This window comes from Chinchilla lanigera, unplaced genomic scaffold, assembly GCF_000276665.1.
Source record: "Chinchilla lanigera isolate Chin_1 unplaced genomic scaffold, ChiLan1.0 scaffold00158, whole genome shotgun sequence".
Taxonomy (NCBI): Eukaryota; Metazoa; Chordata; class Mammalia; order Rodentia; family Chinchillidae; genus Chinchilla; species Chinchilla lanigera.
The window spans coordinates 1,433,874-1,450,100 of NW_004955559.1; the positions used below are offsets into that span (position 1 = coordinate 1,433,874).

Genomic DNA, 16,227 nt, shown 5'->3' on the forward strand with positions numbered 1-16,227 from the left:
GAGGGCCTGCTTGTTAGGTGTGTGTGTGTGTGTCTATCCCGAGGGCCTGCTTGTTGTGTGTGTGTATATGTGTGTGTGTGTCTGTCCCTAGGGCCTGCTTGTTAGGTGTGTGTGTGTGTATGTGTGTCTGTCCCGAGGGCCTGCTTGTTCACTGCTAGCTCCACATTGCCTATACGCAGCAGACACTCACACGTATTCTGTGACACAGGAAGACATCTCCACAAGGCTGGCCCTGAGGCTCTCCCACAGCCAGCGGCAACCTTCTGGGTGCCCAGGACAGCAGCTGCCAGGGGCTTCCTGGGCACCGGCTGCAGGGTTGGGAAATGGGCTGCAGCTAGAACATGGGGCAGTGCCTGGGGTAAGGGACTCTGAGCCTCAGCTGTTCCCCTGGGGGATGGGTGCCCGGTTACCTTCCCAGGGGAGAACTCTGGGGATTCTGCAGAGGCCGGCCACAAGGCCTGGCATATGGAAGAGATGCGGTGACAGAGTGGATACTTGTAGAGCGTTTATTAGGTGCCAGGTCTCTTCTGAGCCCTCATGTGAACATGGGAGGCGACTCTAATCAGCCCCACTTTACAGATGAGGTGATTGAGGCACAGGGACTTGCCTAGGTCCCTTGTCCAGCTCAGACATCCCCCTTTTTTTTTTTTTTTTGCTTTTTTTCCGGTACCAGGAATCCAATTCACGACCTTGTGCTTGCCAGGCAGGCGCTGTGCCACTGAGCTAAATCCCCAGCCCCAGACATCCCCTCTCTGTTCCCTGCCTCTTCTCCACTTTTCTCTCTGATCTTTCTCTCCATTGTTTCCCGTCTCTGCCTGTGTCCTGCCTGGCTATATCTCTGGTCCTTATTTTCTGTCTCCACCTCTGTGCTTCTCTTCCCGTATCTTGGCAACTCTCTTCCCCAGCCTTCTCCTCTTCCTCTGTCCCTGTCTCCTGTCCCTGCCTTCCTCTGTGTTCGTGGTCCCTCTGCCACGCCTCCTGTCTCTGTCGCCTTCTGGGTGTGTCTTCCCTTTCCTGTGAGAGCCTCCCAAGCTGGCTCAGCCCTGGCCCGTGGTTCCTGGTGGCTGCACGCCCTCTGCCGGCACAGGTGCCGGTTAGGTGGCAGTCACCAGCTGGTCAGCCTGACTTTCGCCTCCTCACCCTGGGGTGGGTCTGAGGCCCTATCTGGAAAGCTTCCTGCGGCCAGTGGCCAGGCCCAGGCCTCGGAAAAGCTGCAGGCTGTGCTGGGAGACACTGGGGAGTTTCTGAGAAAGGCACCCCATTTCTCCCATCGGAACGGGCTCCCCTAGGGATGAGAGTGGCAGCACAACACCGTTTCCCGAAGCTGGCTCCGCATCCCTCCATGTGCACTGCGCAGTGCCAGTCCTGCTGCGTCAAGCACTGCACCAACTCCTGTGTGTGGCTGCTAAGCACCCACGCTGGGGCGGATGGGACCCAGGACGCTCTGTTAGTGCCAAACACACACTAGATCCTGACAGCTTCATTTGAAAGGAAAGTCTCAGTACATTTTAATACCGCTAATAGCAGAGAAGATATACTTTGGACATACAGAGCTAAGAATCTGTTATTACCATTCGTTTTACCGTTTTTTTTTTCTTTTAAAATAATTAAAAATTACGTATGAGACTCGCATGACCCTTTCATGAGACAGCACTCTCTAGGAACTGGAAATAAACCAGCCTCAGCCTCGCGGAACTCCTGTTCTGGGGGAGACAGAGACTAAACAGACACAAACATGTCAGTGCCACGAGAAGTGACACGGGAGAGCGTGTGACAGGGCCGCTGGTTTACTGAAGGAGGAGGTGCCGATGGTGGTGCCCTGAATGGAGGGGGTGTGGGTGATGGGAAGGGTGCGCCAGGTGGGTGGTACAGCCTCCCCAGAGCATATGAGTGGCACGGACGGGTGAGTGGGCACAGGTAAGTACCCAGTCCAGCATGGCTCCCTCGGCCCACCCTGCACAGCCACCCGAGCCACCTTTGCTAAGGCCCCGAGCCTGATGCCACGCGCCTCAGCTCCTCCACCTCTGGGGTCAAGAGGGGCCCAGCTACTTACCTTCTGCGGCAGGCCCACCAGCCCGGCTCTCTGGCAGGTCCATGGGCCACACTCGCCTCTGTGCAGCTGCCCAGCGAGGCTACCAGCTTCTCCCCAAGCCGGGGAGGGGCAGGAGAGGGACTGGCTGCCCAAGGAGTGCCTGGAAAGACAAGCAATGCGTTGTCAGTCTAGCCACCCTCGGGTGGGGACCTGCCTTCCTCCTGTGCCTGGGCCCTCTGGGTTCTCAGAACCTGTTTGCCAGCCCTACCCCCATCAAACAGCTCCCGCTCCAGCCTGTTTTATGGTTGGTAAAACAGGACCTCAGGAGTGGGTGGCAGAGATCAAAGGGGGGGTAGTAGGAGGGGACCTCTACTCCCCTTAGGGAATCAGGGTGGTTCTCCTTACTCTCCTGCCTTGTGTCCCCAGGTCTTCCCTCCTCCCTGACTACCTTATACCTGCCTTTCCCACACCCCTGCCCCAGGGGCCTCATGCCAGGAGCCCCAGCCTCTAGGCCATTCCCATGGGGATCCACAGCTGACCTGCCCTCCCCTTCCCTGGTTTCCCAGCACCAAGGACAGAGTCTGATCAGATCAGATCTGCCCACAAAGGCCCAGCAGGACCACCTGGTTCTCTTCCCCAAATCCCAATGAGTTCTCCAGAAGCTCTGAACTATACCCTGTTCCTCAAATGGGCCCAAATGTCTCCTGGTCTCTGACATTCGGCTTACCTTCCTGTCTCTCTGCTCCTGAAAAATGTTTCTCACCTGCACCCAGGACAAACAAGCGTGTCTGAGCTATCACATGGTCCTGGCAGCTGAGATTCTTTTGTTGTTGCTGTTTTATTTGTTTTTTGAGTCAGGGCCTTACTATGTAGCCCAGACTGGCCCTGAACTGGAGGCAATCTTCCTGCCTCAGCCTCCTAAGTGCTAGGATTACAGGCATGTGTCACCATGCCTAGCTTGGCAGCTGGCATTCTTGCTGTTTTATCTCATATTCAGACCACTGGCCTCTCGTGCCAGTCTGCTATCCTATTCTCAGCCCTATGGCTGCCCAGTACCCCAGATAGTCACGCTGGGGTGACACACACAGCTCCTTGCCACTTTTTGTCACTTTTTTCTTTCCCTGACAACCCCTAAATTCCTCACTCTCCGTGGCCCATGGGAGCTCAGCATTATCCCCCAAACTTGCTGCTCTCGGGACCCAGCTCAGGATGGATAGTACGTGAGCACCTGCAGGCCCAGCCTCACCCCACACCTCTGCTTGTCCATGGCCCCACTCCAGGCTCTCAGGCCCCTGGAGTCCCTGGAGAACGAGGGACTCCCATGTGCCCTGACCACGTCTTGCCTCACCACTATAATAACCAGGCTGACCATTCCCAACTCCAGGGCACTTTCCCCAGAGAAGGGGCACTCGTAGCAGTTACACCAGCCACGGCGCCCCTTGGGGCTGAAAAGCAACCAGGAAAAGGTCAAGGAGGGTGGCCAGGCCCGTCCTCTCTTTTTCCTCCCCAAGTGATGCCAACAGCTTGCTCTCTGGTGACAGACACAATCTGCCAGCTGCAGTTTCTCAGGGGTCTTTAGTGGCTCCTGGAAAAGGGGTCTTTGGAGAGAGACCCTTCCAGGAACCCTGGATGGGCACAGGGGATGATCAGGGCAGAAGGGGGCGTCCTTCCAGGGTCCTGACAGGCCTGGAGCTCTGGCAGGGTCAAGGGACAATGTGCTGAGGGACCTTGGAGGCCCCTGTCACTGGAAGAGTCTGAGGGGCTTTTCCGGGGGGGTGCTTCAGACAGGGTCACGCTATGTAGTCCAGGCAGGCCCGAAGTCAAGGCAACCATCCTGCCTCAGCCCCTCCAAGCGCTAGGGTTATAGGGTGTGTCAGCATGCCTGGCTGGGTTGATGGACACGGCCTGGCAGGTGCAGGCCGCAGGTGGAGCTTCGGGGAGGCAAGATCTGGGGGTCTCTGGCTGGATTTGGGGACTCTAGGGTTTCCGAGCCTCCCACAGATCTTCGGGTCTCTGACATGGTTGGGGGAGGCGGTCGCTAAGCATCGCAGGGCAACTCTACCGGGCTCTGAGAAGTGTGCCAGAATTTCTGGGCGCTTAGGAATTTCAGGGGTCACCTGCCCTATTTCCTTTGGTTTTGGTTTTCTTTTTTTTCGGGTACCGGGAATCGAACTCACGGCCTTGCGCTTGCCAGGCAGGCACTGCGCCGCTAAGCTAAGTCCCCAGCCCCTCACCTGCCGTATTTCCTAGTGGGTTCCTAGTGGCTCTTCTGGGGGAATTTGGCCAGGGTTCCGTGAGGCCCTAGTTTGGGGGTGTCTCTTCAACAACAACTTGGGGAGCTTTGCCAAGATTCCGCTGGCGCTCGCTAACAGGGGTGTTCTGGGCAACTGTGCCACGGGCAGGGTGTACCTGGAGTCGTGTCCCACACTTGCGACACAGCTGAAGGCCACGAGCGAGGAACGGCAGTTGACCGCGGACGGAGAGCGTGCGCGTGCGCCTTTCCCTCCAAAAAAACTCCGGCCCACGCAGCGGCGCACAGCGCTTGCGTCTCTAAGCCCCGCCCCGCCCCGACTCCTCCCACCGCGCAGGCGCACACTGAGGGTAGGCGGGCTCCACTCTAGTCAGGTCACCGGAACACCGCGGTCGCGCATGCGTGTGGCTGCCCTGGAAGCGCGCCCAACGCTTTGGGGCAAACACGTGCACCCCAGCGAAGCGCTGGGCCACTGTAGTGTTTGTGGCTGGTGGCGCAGAGAGAGGCCATATGGTCTGTCGCGCTGTGATCTTCTGTTCAGCGTTAAGCTTTGGTGCTGCTTTTATTTTTATTTTTTATTTTTTTGAGACAAGGTATCGACATGTAGTTCAGGCGGGCCTCAAACTTGCTGTGTAGCCCAGGCCGGCGTCGAACTTGTAGCAATCCTCCTGTCTCAGTCTCCAGAGTGCTGGGTTTATAGGCATGCACCACCACACCGATCATGCTGTTGTATTAATAGCTCCTTGAAAGCTTTGTCCTAAATCTTCATTCATTCCTTTTTAGGGAGAGTAGAAGGAAAACTACTTAACTTTTATGGTTAGAGGAAGAGGGTTGCATCCAAAATTGACCCTCGGGAAGGATATTTGGTGTCAGGGTGTGTAGGGTGTATGCCTGTAATCCCAGCAACCTGGGAGGCTGAGGCAGGAGGATCGAAAGTTTGAGCCCAGCCTGGCCAATTTAAAGACTTAGCGAGTTTCTGTTGGAGGGGGAAAAAAAAAAAGCTGTGTCTGTAGAATAGTGACTTACATTCCTTGAGCCTCAGTTTTCCTCCTAGAAATGGAGATGATACTGGCTTCCCAGGTTGCCGTGAGGACTTGAGGTGCTAATCCCAGGCTTCTAGAAGTTAATTGGTAGTTATTAGTTTGGCTGATAGGTGTTGGCTTGTTTAACTCCTGGAAAGGAAACTGTTCCGCAGGTGGCATGTTGAGTGGTTAAAAACGAAAGAAGAATCAAGCAAATCTAGTGCCACTGCTATGTGACCTGGGCAAGTGACTTCAGCTCTCTGAACCTCAGCTTCTTCTCTAAATTGGGAAAAATAACATCCACTTCATGAGAGTTTTTTCGGGGGGGTACTGGGAGTTGAACTCAGGACCTCACGCTTGCCAGGCTGCATGAGGTTTTTTCTTTTGTTTTGAGACAGGGTCTTGCTATATAGTCCAGGTTTGCCTTGAACTCACTGTAGATCCTAGGGTAGCCTCACATTCGTGGCAATCCTCCTGCCTCAGCCTCCCAAGTGCTGGGATTAGAGGCGTGCACCACCACGCTGGGCTAATGAGGTCTTATGATGGTTGCATAAGAATGAATGTCAAGGATTTTCTCAGTACAGGCTGAAAGTGGTGAACACCTTAGCTTTATTAACATTCTATCAGTTTTTCAATTTATCCCTTTGGTATTTATGTTTTTTCTTTCACTTTTTTTTTTTTTTTTTTTTTTTTGGTATTTTTGAGACAGGGTCTCCCTATGCAGTCCTGGCTGGCCTTGAGCTCACTTTGTAGCCCATGCTGGCCTCAAACTCACAACAATCCTCCTGCCTCAGCCTCCTGAGTGCTGGGATTACAGGCGGGCACCACCACGCCCAGTTTTAGAAAAATCATCTTGACCCAGTCGAGGCTGATCTGTTTTCAGTTTGCCCCCAGCCCTAGGGTATAGCTTTTCCCTGCTCTTGCCTGAAAGTCTGAGGTGTTTCCTGGCTCCTTCCTCCTTGTCAAACCCTGAATTTGGATCCTTGCTTCCCCAGTACTGTGAGGCTCTAAATTCTCCTTTGAGCTCTGTACCCATGTGGCAGCAATTTTCCACCTGATTTCTTGGTTCTCCCAGCATAATTTCAGCGTTGGCAAAGCCCGAGGGGAAATCGCATTGGAATGTCGGGCTGGTTTCATCACATTTCGTTTCTCTCTGGAACCATGATTCTTTGATTTGTATCTGCTTTGGTGCCCTTATGGCTCCAAACAGTTATTTTTATTAGTTATATTCAGAACTCAAAGGTACTTTTGGTGGGAGAGTTAGTCAGATACTAGCTACTCCATTATAGTGGCAAGCAAAAAATTTTTTTCTTTGACTGGAGTTTCTTTGACTGGAGTTTCCAGTATGTTACCTCTGCGCCCCTGGGCTCAAGCAAGTCTCCTGTCTCAGCCTCCTCAGTAGCTAGGGCTACAGGCACATGCTGCTGTGCCCTGCTTGGATAATAAGTAATTAAGTTTGTGTCACTTCTTTAATTGTAAAATGTGGATTGCTTTCTATTGCAGAGAGAATAACACAAAAGTTCAATATCAAATGGCCATAGAGGGCCAGGCCTGGTGGCATATGTCTGTAATCCCAGCACCCAGGAGGCTGAAGCAGGAGGATCACTGTGATTTCGAAGCCAGCCTGGCCTAAAAAGTGAATTCAAGGCCAGCCTGAACTGCATAGGGAGACCCTGTCCCAAAAAGACAAAGACAAAAACCAAACAACCCAAAAACAAATGGCCATAGAGGCAGATGTCTGTAATCTCAGCTACTACAAACAAATCCCAGAACTGCAAGCCAATGAACAAACTTACCACCCAAATACCCTACATGATTAACCTTCTTCCACCCCACCTCTAGTTTTATGATCTTGTCACAACATCAGCCGAGAGTGACGTAGCTCAGTTTGGATGGCAACCACAGCCCAGCAAGGTGCACCTCCACCAGCAGCTCCGGGCTTCGAGTGCTAGCGGCTCCAGCCCCAGGGACAGCTCTTGGCAGTTCCTGGCCGCCCCATCAGCCCCTCTGCAGCCGAGGCTCACAGTCCCTTGGGCAGCTTTCTGGAGCTCTCTCAGTGCCTCCTGCTGGCTGTCTGTGTTTCTCCGCTGCTCTCTGCCAATCACTGTCAGGCGATGCCCGTCACTGTGGCTGGTCGGTGCTGCTTGTCACTGGCCAGCTGGTGGCGGCTGCCAGTCTCTGATGTTCTCTGCCATCAGCCTGCTCGGGTCTTCATGGGCTGTTGCTGGTGTCCGGAGCTCTTCAGGCCTAGCAGCCCCTAGCGTTTACAGCTTTTTTAATGCGCCCCGCTCTGCTCACACTGCCTGGGGTACGAAAGGCAAGCAGGTTTTCAAGACCACAGCAGCGAGCTTTACTGGGACCCGTGCTGCAGCACAGGGGCGCAGCGTGTGGGAAGGAGGCCCCCAAGTGACCCGAGGACTGGAAGCAAGCGCCGCTGTAGTGGGCCTGGCACGCGCAGCTTTGTGTATTTCCCAGACCCGAGAAGCTTCCAAGGAACACCAGTGGCCATGGAGTGGAGTCATCTGGGGTTAGAGTTTCAAGCCTGGCGTGGCTGGGGCCGGTATCTCCTGGGGTCTCTGAGGGCATCTGGGACAGCCACGGCTGTCTTGGTGACAGCTCAGTGGAACTTAAGGAAAGCGGGTGCTCTGTCGACAGCTCCTGTGTCTTTGTGATGATGAACAGGGGGCTGAAATCATAATTGCCAGGGCTTTTGAGGGGTCTTCAGCAGAGCTGGCCATATCCGTCATGGCCCAGTGGAGTTTAGGGATTTTAGGGCCGTGGACAATGGGCCCTGCTCCCTTCCCAATCTTTGCCCTGTCAGGTGTGGCTTTCCTTCCACTCTTCACAGAGGTGTCCGCAGCATGGAGTAGCGGGAGCGGTGGAGGGGTTTTGTCGGCTGAGCTGTGGCGCTTATCAGGGCGTCCAGGACAGTAGCTGAAAAGTAACCCAGGGGTGTCAGGAAGTCTTGAACCAGGGATGGTGAGTGATGGGGGGGGTGACAGCTGTCATTTGGGTCACATCCCCTTCTGGCTGTCAGAGGGAAAAGGGAATTTCTGGGCCTTGCTTCTGTTTCAATCTTCTCTCATGTAGCTTTATCAATAACTGTGCTTTTTTTTTGTTGTTGTTACGGGGATGGAGCCTAAGTCCTTCACACTGAGGTACATCTCCAGCCCCTTGTTGAAAGTTTTTTTTTTTTTTTTTTTTTTAATGAGATAAACTATCAGGCTTGCTGTATTGTAAACCAACCCAACACAGACATAACAGAACTGAAGAAGGAGTCTTAGAATAACAGAGTCATTTGTCGAGGGTCATCAGGGAGAATACTGACGGTATCTTCAGCTTTGCCACATAACAGACACAACATGGTATACTCCTGAAATTCATCCATGATACTGAATGTACACTCACGCCAGGCCACTACATGATGACAGTTCTTACACAGATGATCATAGGTCACTATTTCTTCTTCATCCTCCTCTTTTAGGAATCTGTTTGTGATCATCATAAAATCCCACTTATTGCATACTGCACAGCCTTTAAAGTTCAATAAAAATGCTCCATTCTCCAGACAGGTGTTACCCCAGTTGGGATACTCCTTCTCCACACAGTCCCCACACATCGTGATGTGGCTGACCAACAACGACCTCTAGCACATTCTCCCCTTGTTGAAAGTTTTGAGACAAGGTCTTACTGAGTTATTAAAGTGCCTAGGGTGGCCTGGGACTTGTGGTCCTCCTGCTTCAGCCTCCCACAATGCTAGGATTACAGGTGGGTGCCACCATCCCCAGCTATTTTTTTTTTCATTTCTAGCCAAATCAAGCCATTTCCAACCTCAGGGCCTTTGCATGTGCTGCTCCCTCAGCCTGAAAGTCTTTTCCTCTGGATTTCCCCAGGACAGAACTTGCTTCTTTAGCTTGGTCTCTATTCATGTGTCAGAGTGGCCGCTTTTGATCACTCCATCTACAGTAGATCTTGTTCCCTTAAAATCACTTTCTGTCCCACACAGCATTCCTCGGCACCCAATATATTTTATTGTCACTCTTCCCTACGAAATCCTGTGACACTGGGGCTTTGTCTTGCTCACAGCTCATGGCTCAAAACTCAAAGCCTAGCGCAGTGCTGGGGACTCATTCCATATTTGTGGATCAATGAAAGTTACATTGTGAGCAAACAACTTTTTCTCATTAAAAAAAAATCTAGGTAACACTAGGGAGCACCAGCCCTGGGTGACGGAGTAGATCAGTGCTCAGAAGTGGAAGCTGCTGAGATCAGTCTGAGGTATAGTGTGGGTGGGATTCTTTAAGAGTTTCCCGGAGGAACTGAGATGAGGTGGCGATATACAACCCCTGACCCTTTTAAAATCTATGTTAGTGCATGTTTGCAGTACATGATGTTTACATTCCTTGTGTAGAGTTGCTACACGTATGTAACACGTCTTCATTCATTTTTTTTTTTTTTTTTTTTGTAACAGGAATCAAATTCAGGACCTGGCAGGACCACCTTGCCAGGCAGGTGCCATGCCACTGAGCTATATCCTCGGCCCTCATTCCTTTTGTCTCCCTTCCTCTCCTTACTTCTTTCCTCCCTCCATCTCTTGATCCCTGTCCCCTTTGAGAAAAATCTCCCTACTTCCTATAGCTATCTTTTAGTTTGCTGTTTATTTATAATCTGGGTTTCTCATATAAGAGAAAAGATTTTTTTCGTCTTTTGGAGCCCGGGTCTCACTATGCAGTTCAGGCTGGCCTTGAGCTCACCTTGTAGCCCAGGCTGGTCTTGAACTTGTAACGATCCTCCTGTCTCAGCCTCCCAAGTGCTAGGATTACAGGCATGCCACCACACCCGGCTACAGTGTGATATTTAAACGTGTGTCTGGAGCTGGGGATTTAGCTGGGGCTGGGAATTTAGCTCAGCGGCACAGCGCCTGCCTGGCAAGTGCAAGGTCATGAGTTCCATTTCCGGTACCAGGAAAAAAAATTAAAAAAACAAAACATGTGTCTGATTTCACTTAATACTATGGTTTCAAGGTGAATTCATTTTCCCTTAAATGACTAAAGTTTATTCATCTTTATGGCACAGTAGTACTCCATTGTATGTAAATACTACCTTTTCTTTTTTTTTTTTTTTTTTTTTTTCCGGTACCGGGAACCGAACTCACGACCTTGCGCTTGCCAGGCAGGCGCTTTTGCTGCTGAGCTAAATCCCCAGCCCAATACTATCTTTTCTTTATCATTTGTCTGTTAACAGACATATAGGCTGCTTCCAAGCTGGGTGTGGTGACACCTACCTGTAATCCCAGCACTCAGGAGGGTGAAGCAGGAGCATCACTGTGAGTTCGAGGCCAGCCTGGGCTACATAGTGAGTTCAAAACCAGCCTGAACTACACAGCAAGATCCTGTCTCAAAAAAAAAGAACATTTATGTTACTTTGGGTCACTGAGTCAGTAGTCACTTGTTACAGCATCCACAGGAAACTAATACAAGGGCCAAGCAGATGGTGAGGACTGGGGTGGAAGAATTGGGGGCTGAGAGGGCAGACAGAGCCAGAGGTGACAGGCTTGGGGGCTGATAGGGCAGACAGAGCCAGAGGTGACAGGCTTGGGGGCTGAGCGGCTCAGTCAGGAGCCAGACTCCGTTTGAATGAGAAAACCAAACCTGGAGAATTAGGCAAAAGCTGCTGCAGCCGGCCCTCACGTTTAGGACTAGGGTTAGGGGGACCTATGTGGCCTGGCTGGATAGGGCCTGGGGATAGATCCCCTAAACAGACAGTCGGGGCTGGGGATTTAGCTCAGCGGCACGGCGCCTGCCTGGCAAGTGCAAGGTCGTGAGTTCGATTCCCAGTACCGGAAGAAAAATAACAACAACAACAACAAAACAAACAAAAAACCCCAAAATAGACAGTACGGCTACTTGTTAGAACTCTTTATTTCCATATGGTGCTGGGGAGGAGACCTGCAGCGTTCCTCAGCCCCACCTCTACAGCTGCTGGGAGGGCCTAAGGATATACAGGAAGTGGGTCTTCCGGCCAGGCAGCCTGGAGTGGGAGGAGTCCTGGGGCCCATCTTCCAGGACTCCTTCATGACTCCCCTCTCGGAGCCCGTCCCGGATGGCCTGCAGGCGGTGTTTCTTCTCGCTGAGCCAGCCACTGTCTTCCTCAGCATCCTGATGGGACTTTCTCCGCGGCACCTTAATGATCCAGAAGGCCATTCGGTGGTGGGCTTCCGGGTGGGAGCTGCCCATGACATTTCCAGTGGGCACCAGGGCTTCCTTCTCATTCTTGGGAACCTGGGCAGGAGGGGTGAGGAGACTGACTCACACTCCATATAGGACACCCAGCACTCAGCTCACCTCACGTGACAGCTGACAGGAGCTTAGGGGTTAAAAAGCTCTCTGAGGTTTACAACACACTGGGCTTTGCAAATGCTTTAGAATTAAAGACACTGAGATTTATACAATACTTTGGCCTTGAAAATACATTTGGGGAGGTTCTCAAAAGGGAGGTAAACAGAGAACTTTGGGGTTTATAATGCCTGTTGGATTACAAAGCACTTTAGGATTAAACACTCTGAGGTTTAAAAGGCAGTTTGAAATGAACAAAGGGCTTTGGGATTAAAAGCTGTTGGGTTTACCAAAGACTCATGACCATAAATGCAATTTGGGATCTTTGATCAAATCCTGGATCAAAATGAAGCCAGCTTTCAAGGACAGCTTTAAGTGGGGAAATTTGATGGTGGACTAAATGTCTTTTTGGTCCTCCCTGCTTAAAGTGGGAGGCATGAAAATTAGTGTGTCTCGCTCCGCCCAGTGTCTGCACTTACCAAGCTGAGGTCTGAGAAACCTCGTAGGATAGATTGTTACCCTCCCCAAATTTGTGTGTTGGATGCCTTAGGATATGACCTTGTCTGTATTATTGCAGATTTAATGAGTTAGGGTGAAGTCTTAGTTTGACCCTAATCTAACTGTTACCCTCATGTAGATAGAAAATTTGGTCACAGGCACACAAAGGGAGGATACTGGGCAGATGCAGGCAGAGATCAGGGAGAGGCATCGACAAGCCGAGGGATGCCAAGGATGAACAGCAAAACTCCAGAAGCTGAGGGAGAGGCAGAGAACAGGTTCTGAAGCCCTCAGAAGAAAGCTTCTCATGCAGGGTATGGTGGCGCACACCTATAATCCCAGCACTCAGGAGGCTGAGGCAGGAGGATCTTTGCAAGTTCGAGACCAGCCTGGGCTACAAAGTGAGCTCAAGGCTAGCCTGAACTGTGCAGGGAGACCCTGTCTTGAAAAAAAAAAAAAAAAAAGAAGAAGAAAAAAGCTTCTCAAGCTGGGCATGGGGGTGCACACCTGTGACCCCAGCACTCTGGGGGGCTGAGGCAGGAGTATGGCAAATTCCAGGCCAGTTTAAGCAACTTAGACCTTTTCTCAAAATTAAAAAAAAAATGAGTTGGGGATGTAGCTCTGTATAGTAAATATATATGTTTGATCCCTAGTACTGACCAAAAAAAAAAACCAAACAAAAAACCATGACTGCTGACACCTTGATTCTGAAAGCTTAAGCTCTAGAAAGAATAAATTTCCATCATTTAAGCCACCAAATTGGTGGCCCTTTATTACAGCAACCCCAGTAAAGTAATACTGAGATAAGTGTAATAACATTATTTTTCTTACCCATAAAAATGATATTTAGGTCACAAGGGAGAATATTCTTAGGAGAAGGTATGGAAGTATTTAGAGCTGAAATATCTCAATGTTAGCAATTCCTATCATATAGTTCAGAAATAAAGGTATTTAAAAATTTATTTATATTGTTTATTTTTTTTAATTTTTTTGAGACAGGATCTCCCTGTGTAGCCCACATTGGCAATTCTCCTGGCTCAGCCTCCAGAGTATGAACCACCATGCTTGGCTTTTTTTTGGGGGGGGGGGTTTCTCCGGTACCAGGAACCGAACTCACGACCTTGCACTTGCCAGGCAGGCGCTTTTGCCGCTGAGCTAAATCCCCAGCCCCGCTTGGCTTTTTTTTGAGGCAGGATCTCATTATGTAGTTCAGGCTGACCTTGAATTCACTATACAATCCAGGCTAGCCTCAAACTCATGGCAATCCTGTCTCAGCCTCCCAAGTGCTAGGATTACAGGCATGTGCCACCAATGCCTGGCTGACACTTGGCTTTTTGAGACAAAGTCTCACTATGTAGTTTTGGCTGACCTTGAACTCATGGCGATCCTCCTGCCTCAGCCTCCTGAGTGCTGGAACTACAGCCATAGGCCACCACACCCAGTCCAAAAAATACATTTTGTGCTGGGTGTGGTGGCACACAATTATAATCCCAGCACTTTGGGAGGCTGAGACAAGAGAATCAAAAGTTTGAGCCCACCCTGGGGAATTTAGCAAGATCCTGTCTGAAAATTTAAAATAAAATTAAAAAGGGCTGGGGATATAGCTCAGTGTGAAGGTTCAGAGTTAAAGCACATCTTCTGAAGTTTACAAGGGAGAAGTTTAACAAGGACTTTGGGGTAGATTTTTTAAGTGCTCTGGGAGAACACGTATTTTGAATACAAACATATTTTGAGGTTTTGTGGGGGTGAAGCTTACAAAGCCCTCTAAAGTAAAACCGTATCCTAGTCTACAAAACACTTGGAGCTCACAAAACTCTCTGTGCTTTACTCAACAGCTGAGGATATATTCTGAGGCTGTAGACCTCACGTCTGAGCTGGTTTGTCCCTTTTGACAGATGACAAAACTAAGGCCTCAGAACAGGAAGTTGCACCTAGAGAGAGGGAGGCTCAATTCCTCTCCCCTCCTCCTGAACCACGTGAAAAGTTGAGGCCTAGGTCCCTTGGGGCGGTTCCTGTCCTAACCTTTTGGTCACCTTCCAGGTTTCCATCTGGCTCCATGGAGGCCACCACCTTCTCAGAGATGAGCACCTCTCCTGTCTTGTTGTCCGTCACCTGTTCAGACCCGGTGAGAAAGTGAAGACAAAGCTATTTTGCCCCTGGGCTCGAGAAGCCTCCCTGACAGGTACCACAGCATGCATGAAGGGTACAGGGGAGACTGCAGGGCTCCCCCCAGAGGCACCTTGTCAATCTGGACGTGGCTGGAGAGCGTCTTGTTCCCCAGCTGGCGCTGCTGGTCCTGCTGTTGGTGGAAGTCTCTGGGGAGGCCCCAGAAGTCTATGGGGGCAGAGAAGAAGCTGTCCAGACTTCGCAGCAGGTCATCCTAGGGCCGGAGGGGCGACCAGTGATCCACTGGACCTCGTCTCCCCGGGATGCCCCGCAGGGCTCAGCCAAGTCCCCAGGCTTTATCTGTCCTGGCTGTGCTCTCAGTCCCATACCCCTGTCTCTCATCTGTCCCTTTGTCTCCGTCCCCATCCCTTCCCTGCTCATCTCTCCTCTTTGCCTCTTACCTTCTCTCTTTTCCTATCCTTTGCTGCCCTGTCTCTCTCGCCTTCTGCCTCCTCCTCTCCCACCATCACTTACTTTCAGGAATAGTCGTCTGAAGCCTTGGAAGAGGCTCTGGAGGCCTAGGAAATCCGAAGAGCTCTCCTGGGCGTCTCCATCGAGGACAGGGGCCGTGGATGAGGGGGGCACCAGGGCGCAGGGGAGCAGTAGCAGCAGGACCAGAGGATGCCACATGGCCAGGAGGGAAGGCTGTGCCAAGGAGGGGATCAGGGCCCTAGTCCCGCAGGAGCCACACCCCGCTCAGGACACCTCCAATCTGCCCCTCGCCCAGGCCCCGCCCATCCGTTACCCCCACTTCCATCCTGCGCAGTCCGCCCTTCGGCCCTTCGCCCAAATCACAGGCGCATCTCAGACCTCACCTTGGCCCACATTCCGGGGCTTCTTCTGAGCCCCACCCTTATGCCAGACCGCAGCCCTGTCACCGGACTCCCAGACTCCGGCAGTCCACCGAGGACTGTTACAGTCCAAACAGTTCTGGTCGCCAGCCCACGCGAGACACCTGGAGCGTTAGAGGTAGCCACGCCCCCATCATCTGGCCACGCCCACCTACCGGCCTCATCCAGGAGCCCGGGCCTCTATTTCATAGCCACGCCCCCTCACATTGAGCCACGCCTCCATTCTCCCTGAAGCACAAACCACAGCCCAACTTTTTTCCTTGGCCTCGCCTTCTTCCTCTGGCCACGCCCCTTCTAGGTAATAGCCTTGGAGATCCAGTACACAGTACACTAGTGTGCGCTCTGACCTGGGCCTCCAGTCCTAGTCCCGCGCAAATCACATATAGCCGTCCCACTTGATTGAAGGCCGCACCCCAAAACCTGGGTCATTCCTCTGTGCCCCAGTCCCCTACCCCAGTTTCATCCCTAGCCTCCCTGTGCTCCTGAAGCGCTGTAATCCGAGCATTCTAGTCGCTTGCTCTTGAGGGTTTTTATTTTCTTCTTTTGCACTGGAGATTGAACCCGGGGCCTTCACACTGAGCTGTATTCCCAGCCCTTTCTATTTTTTGAGATAGTTTCTTGCCAAGTTGCTAAATTGCTCAGGCTGAGCTGGGATTACAGTAGGCGTTCAGCACCTTGGCTCCTTCAGTTTTATATCTATCTCTGAGCCTTTCTCTTTTTTTTTTTTTTTTTGGTTTTTCTCCGGTACTGGGAACTGAACTCACGACCTTGCGCTTGCCAGGCAGGCGCTTTTGCCGCTGAGCTAAATCCCCAGCCCCTCTGAGCCTTTCTCTGTGTCCCTTCTCGTTTTCCTGTTCTGGTTCCACTCAAAAACCCTGCTTTCTCCAGAAGTTTCATCTTCCAAGGTTCCAGGCTCACTTTCCTGTCAGGACCCCAGAATCCAGTTGGTAGCACCTGGTGGCACGAGTTCAGTCCAACTTTTTTTTTTTTCTTGTGACAGGGTCTAGCTAGGTAGTCCAGGCTGGCCTGCAACTCATGGTAACCCTCCTACCTCAGCTTCCTGAGTACTGGG

General features: G+C 51.6%; 2 protein-coding genes across 3 annotated transcripts in view; both read right to left on the reverse strand.

Annotated features, from left to right (window-relative positions):
• Positions 1–4,578, reverse strand: part of Ccdc155 (coiled-coil domain containing 155) — a 21,608-nt gene extending 17,030 nt beyond the window's left edge. The window contains exons 1-2 of the mRNA XM_013509050.1: positions 4,442–4,578; positions 2,054–2,192 (exon numbers count right to left, since the gene is read on the reverse strand). Of these exons, the coding sequence (XP_013364504.1) occupies positions 2,054–2,096 (43 nt within the window). The 5' untranslated portion in view covers positions 2,097–2,192; positions 4,442–4,578. The remainder of the gene's footprint in view (positions 1–2,053; positions 2,193–4,441) is intronic.
• A 6,630-nt stretch (positions 4,579–11,208) lies between these two features.
• On the reverse strand, positions 11,209–15,294 carry Dkkl1 (dickkopf-like 1). 2 transcript variants are annotated; one of them, XM_005412889.2, is made up of 5 exons: positions 15,120–15,290; positions 14,779–14,949; positions 14,378–14,518; positions 14,161–14,250; positions 11,209–11,586 (listed from the first exon to the last, which is right to left on the reverse strand). In XM_005412889.2, the coding sequence occupies exons 1-5, from the start codon at positions 15,129–15,131 to the stop codon at positions 11,278–11,280; spliced, it is 723 nt and encodes a 240-aa protein (XP_005412946.1). In that variant the 5' UTR covers positions 15,132–15,290; the 3' UTR covers positions 11,209–11,277. The 2 variants fall into 2 exon arrangements, with proteins under 2 accessions (XP_005412946.1, XP_005412947.1); XM_005412890.2 differs by lacking the exon at positions 14,161–14,250 and having other exon boundaries at positions 15,120–15,294.
• Positions 15,295–16,227: the final 933 nt, after the last annotated feature.

Coding starts and splice junctions, on each gene's coding strand:
- Dkkl1 (XM_005412889.2), bottom strand. Junction 14,251..14,377: donor GCCACGTCCAGATTGACAAG/GTGCCTCTGGGG, acceptor GGGTCTGAACAG/GTGACGGACAACAAGACAGG. Junction 11,587..14,160: donor ACCTGGAAGGTGACCAAAAG/GTTAGGACAGGA, acceptor CCTCCTGCCCAG/GTTCCCAAGAATGAGAAGGA.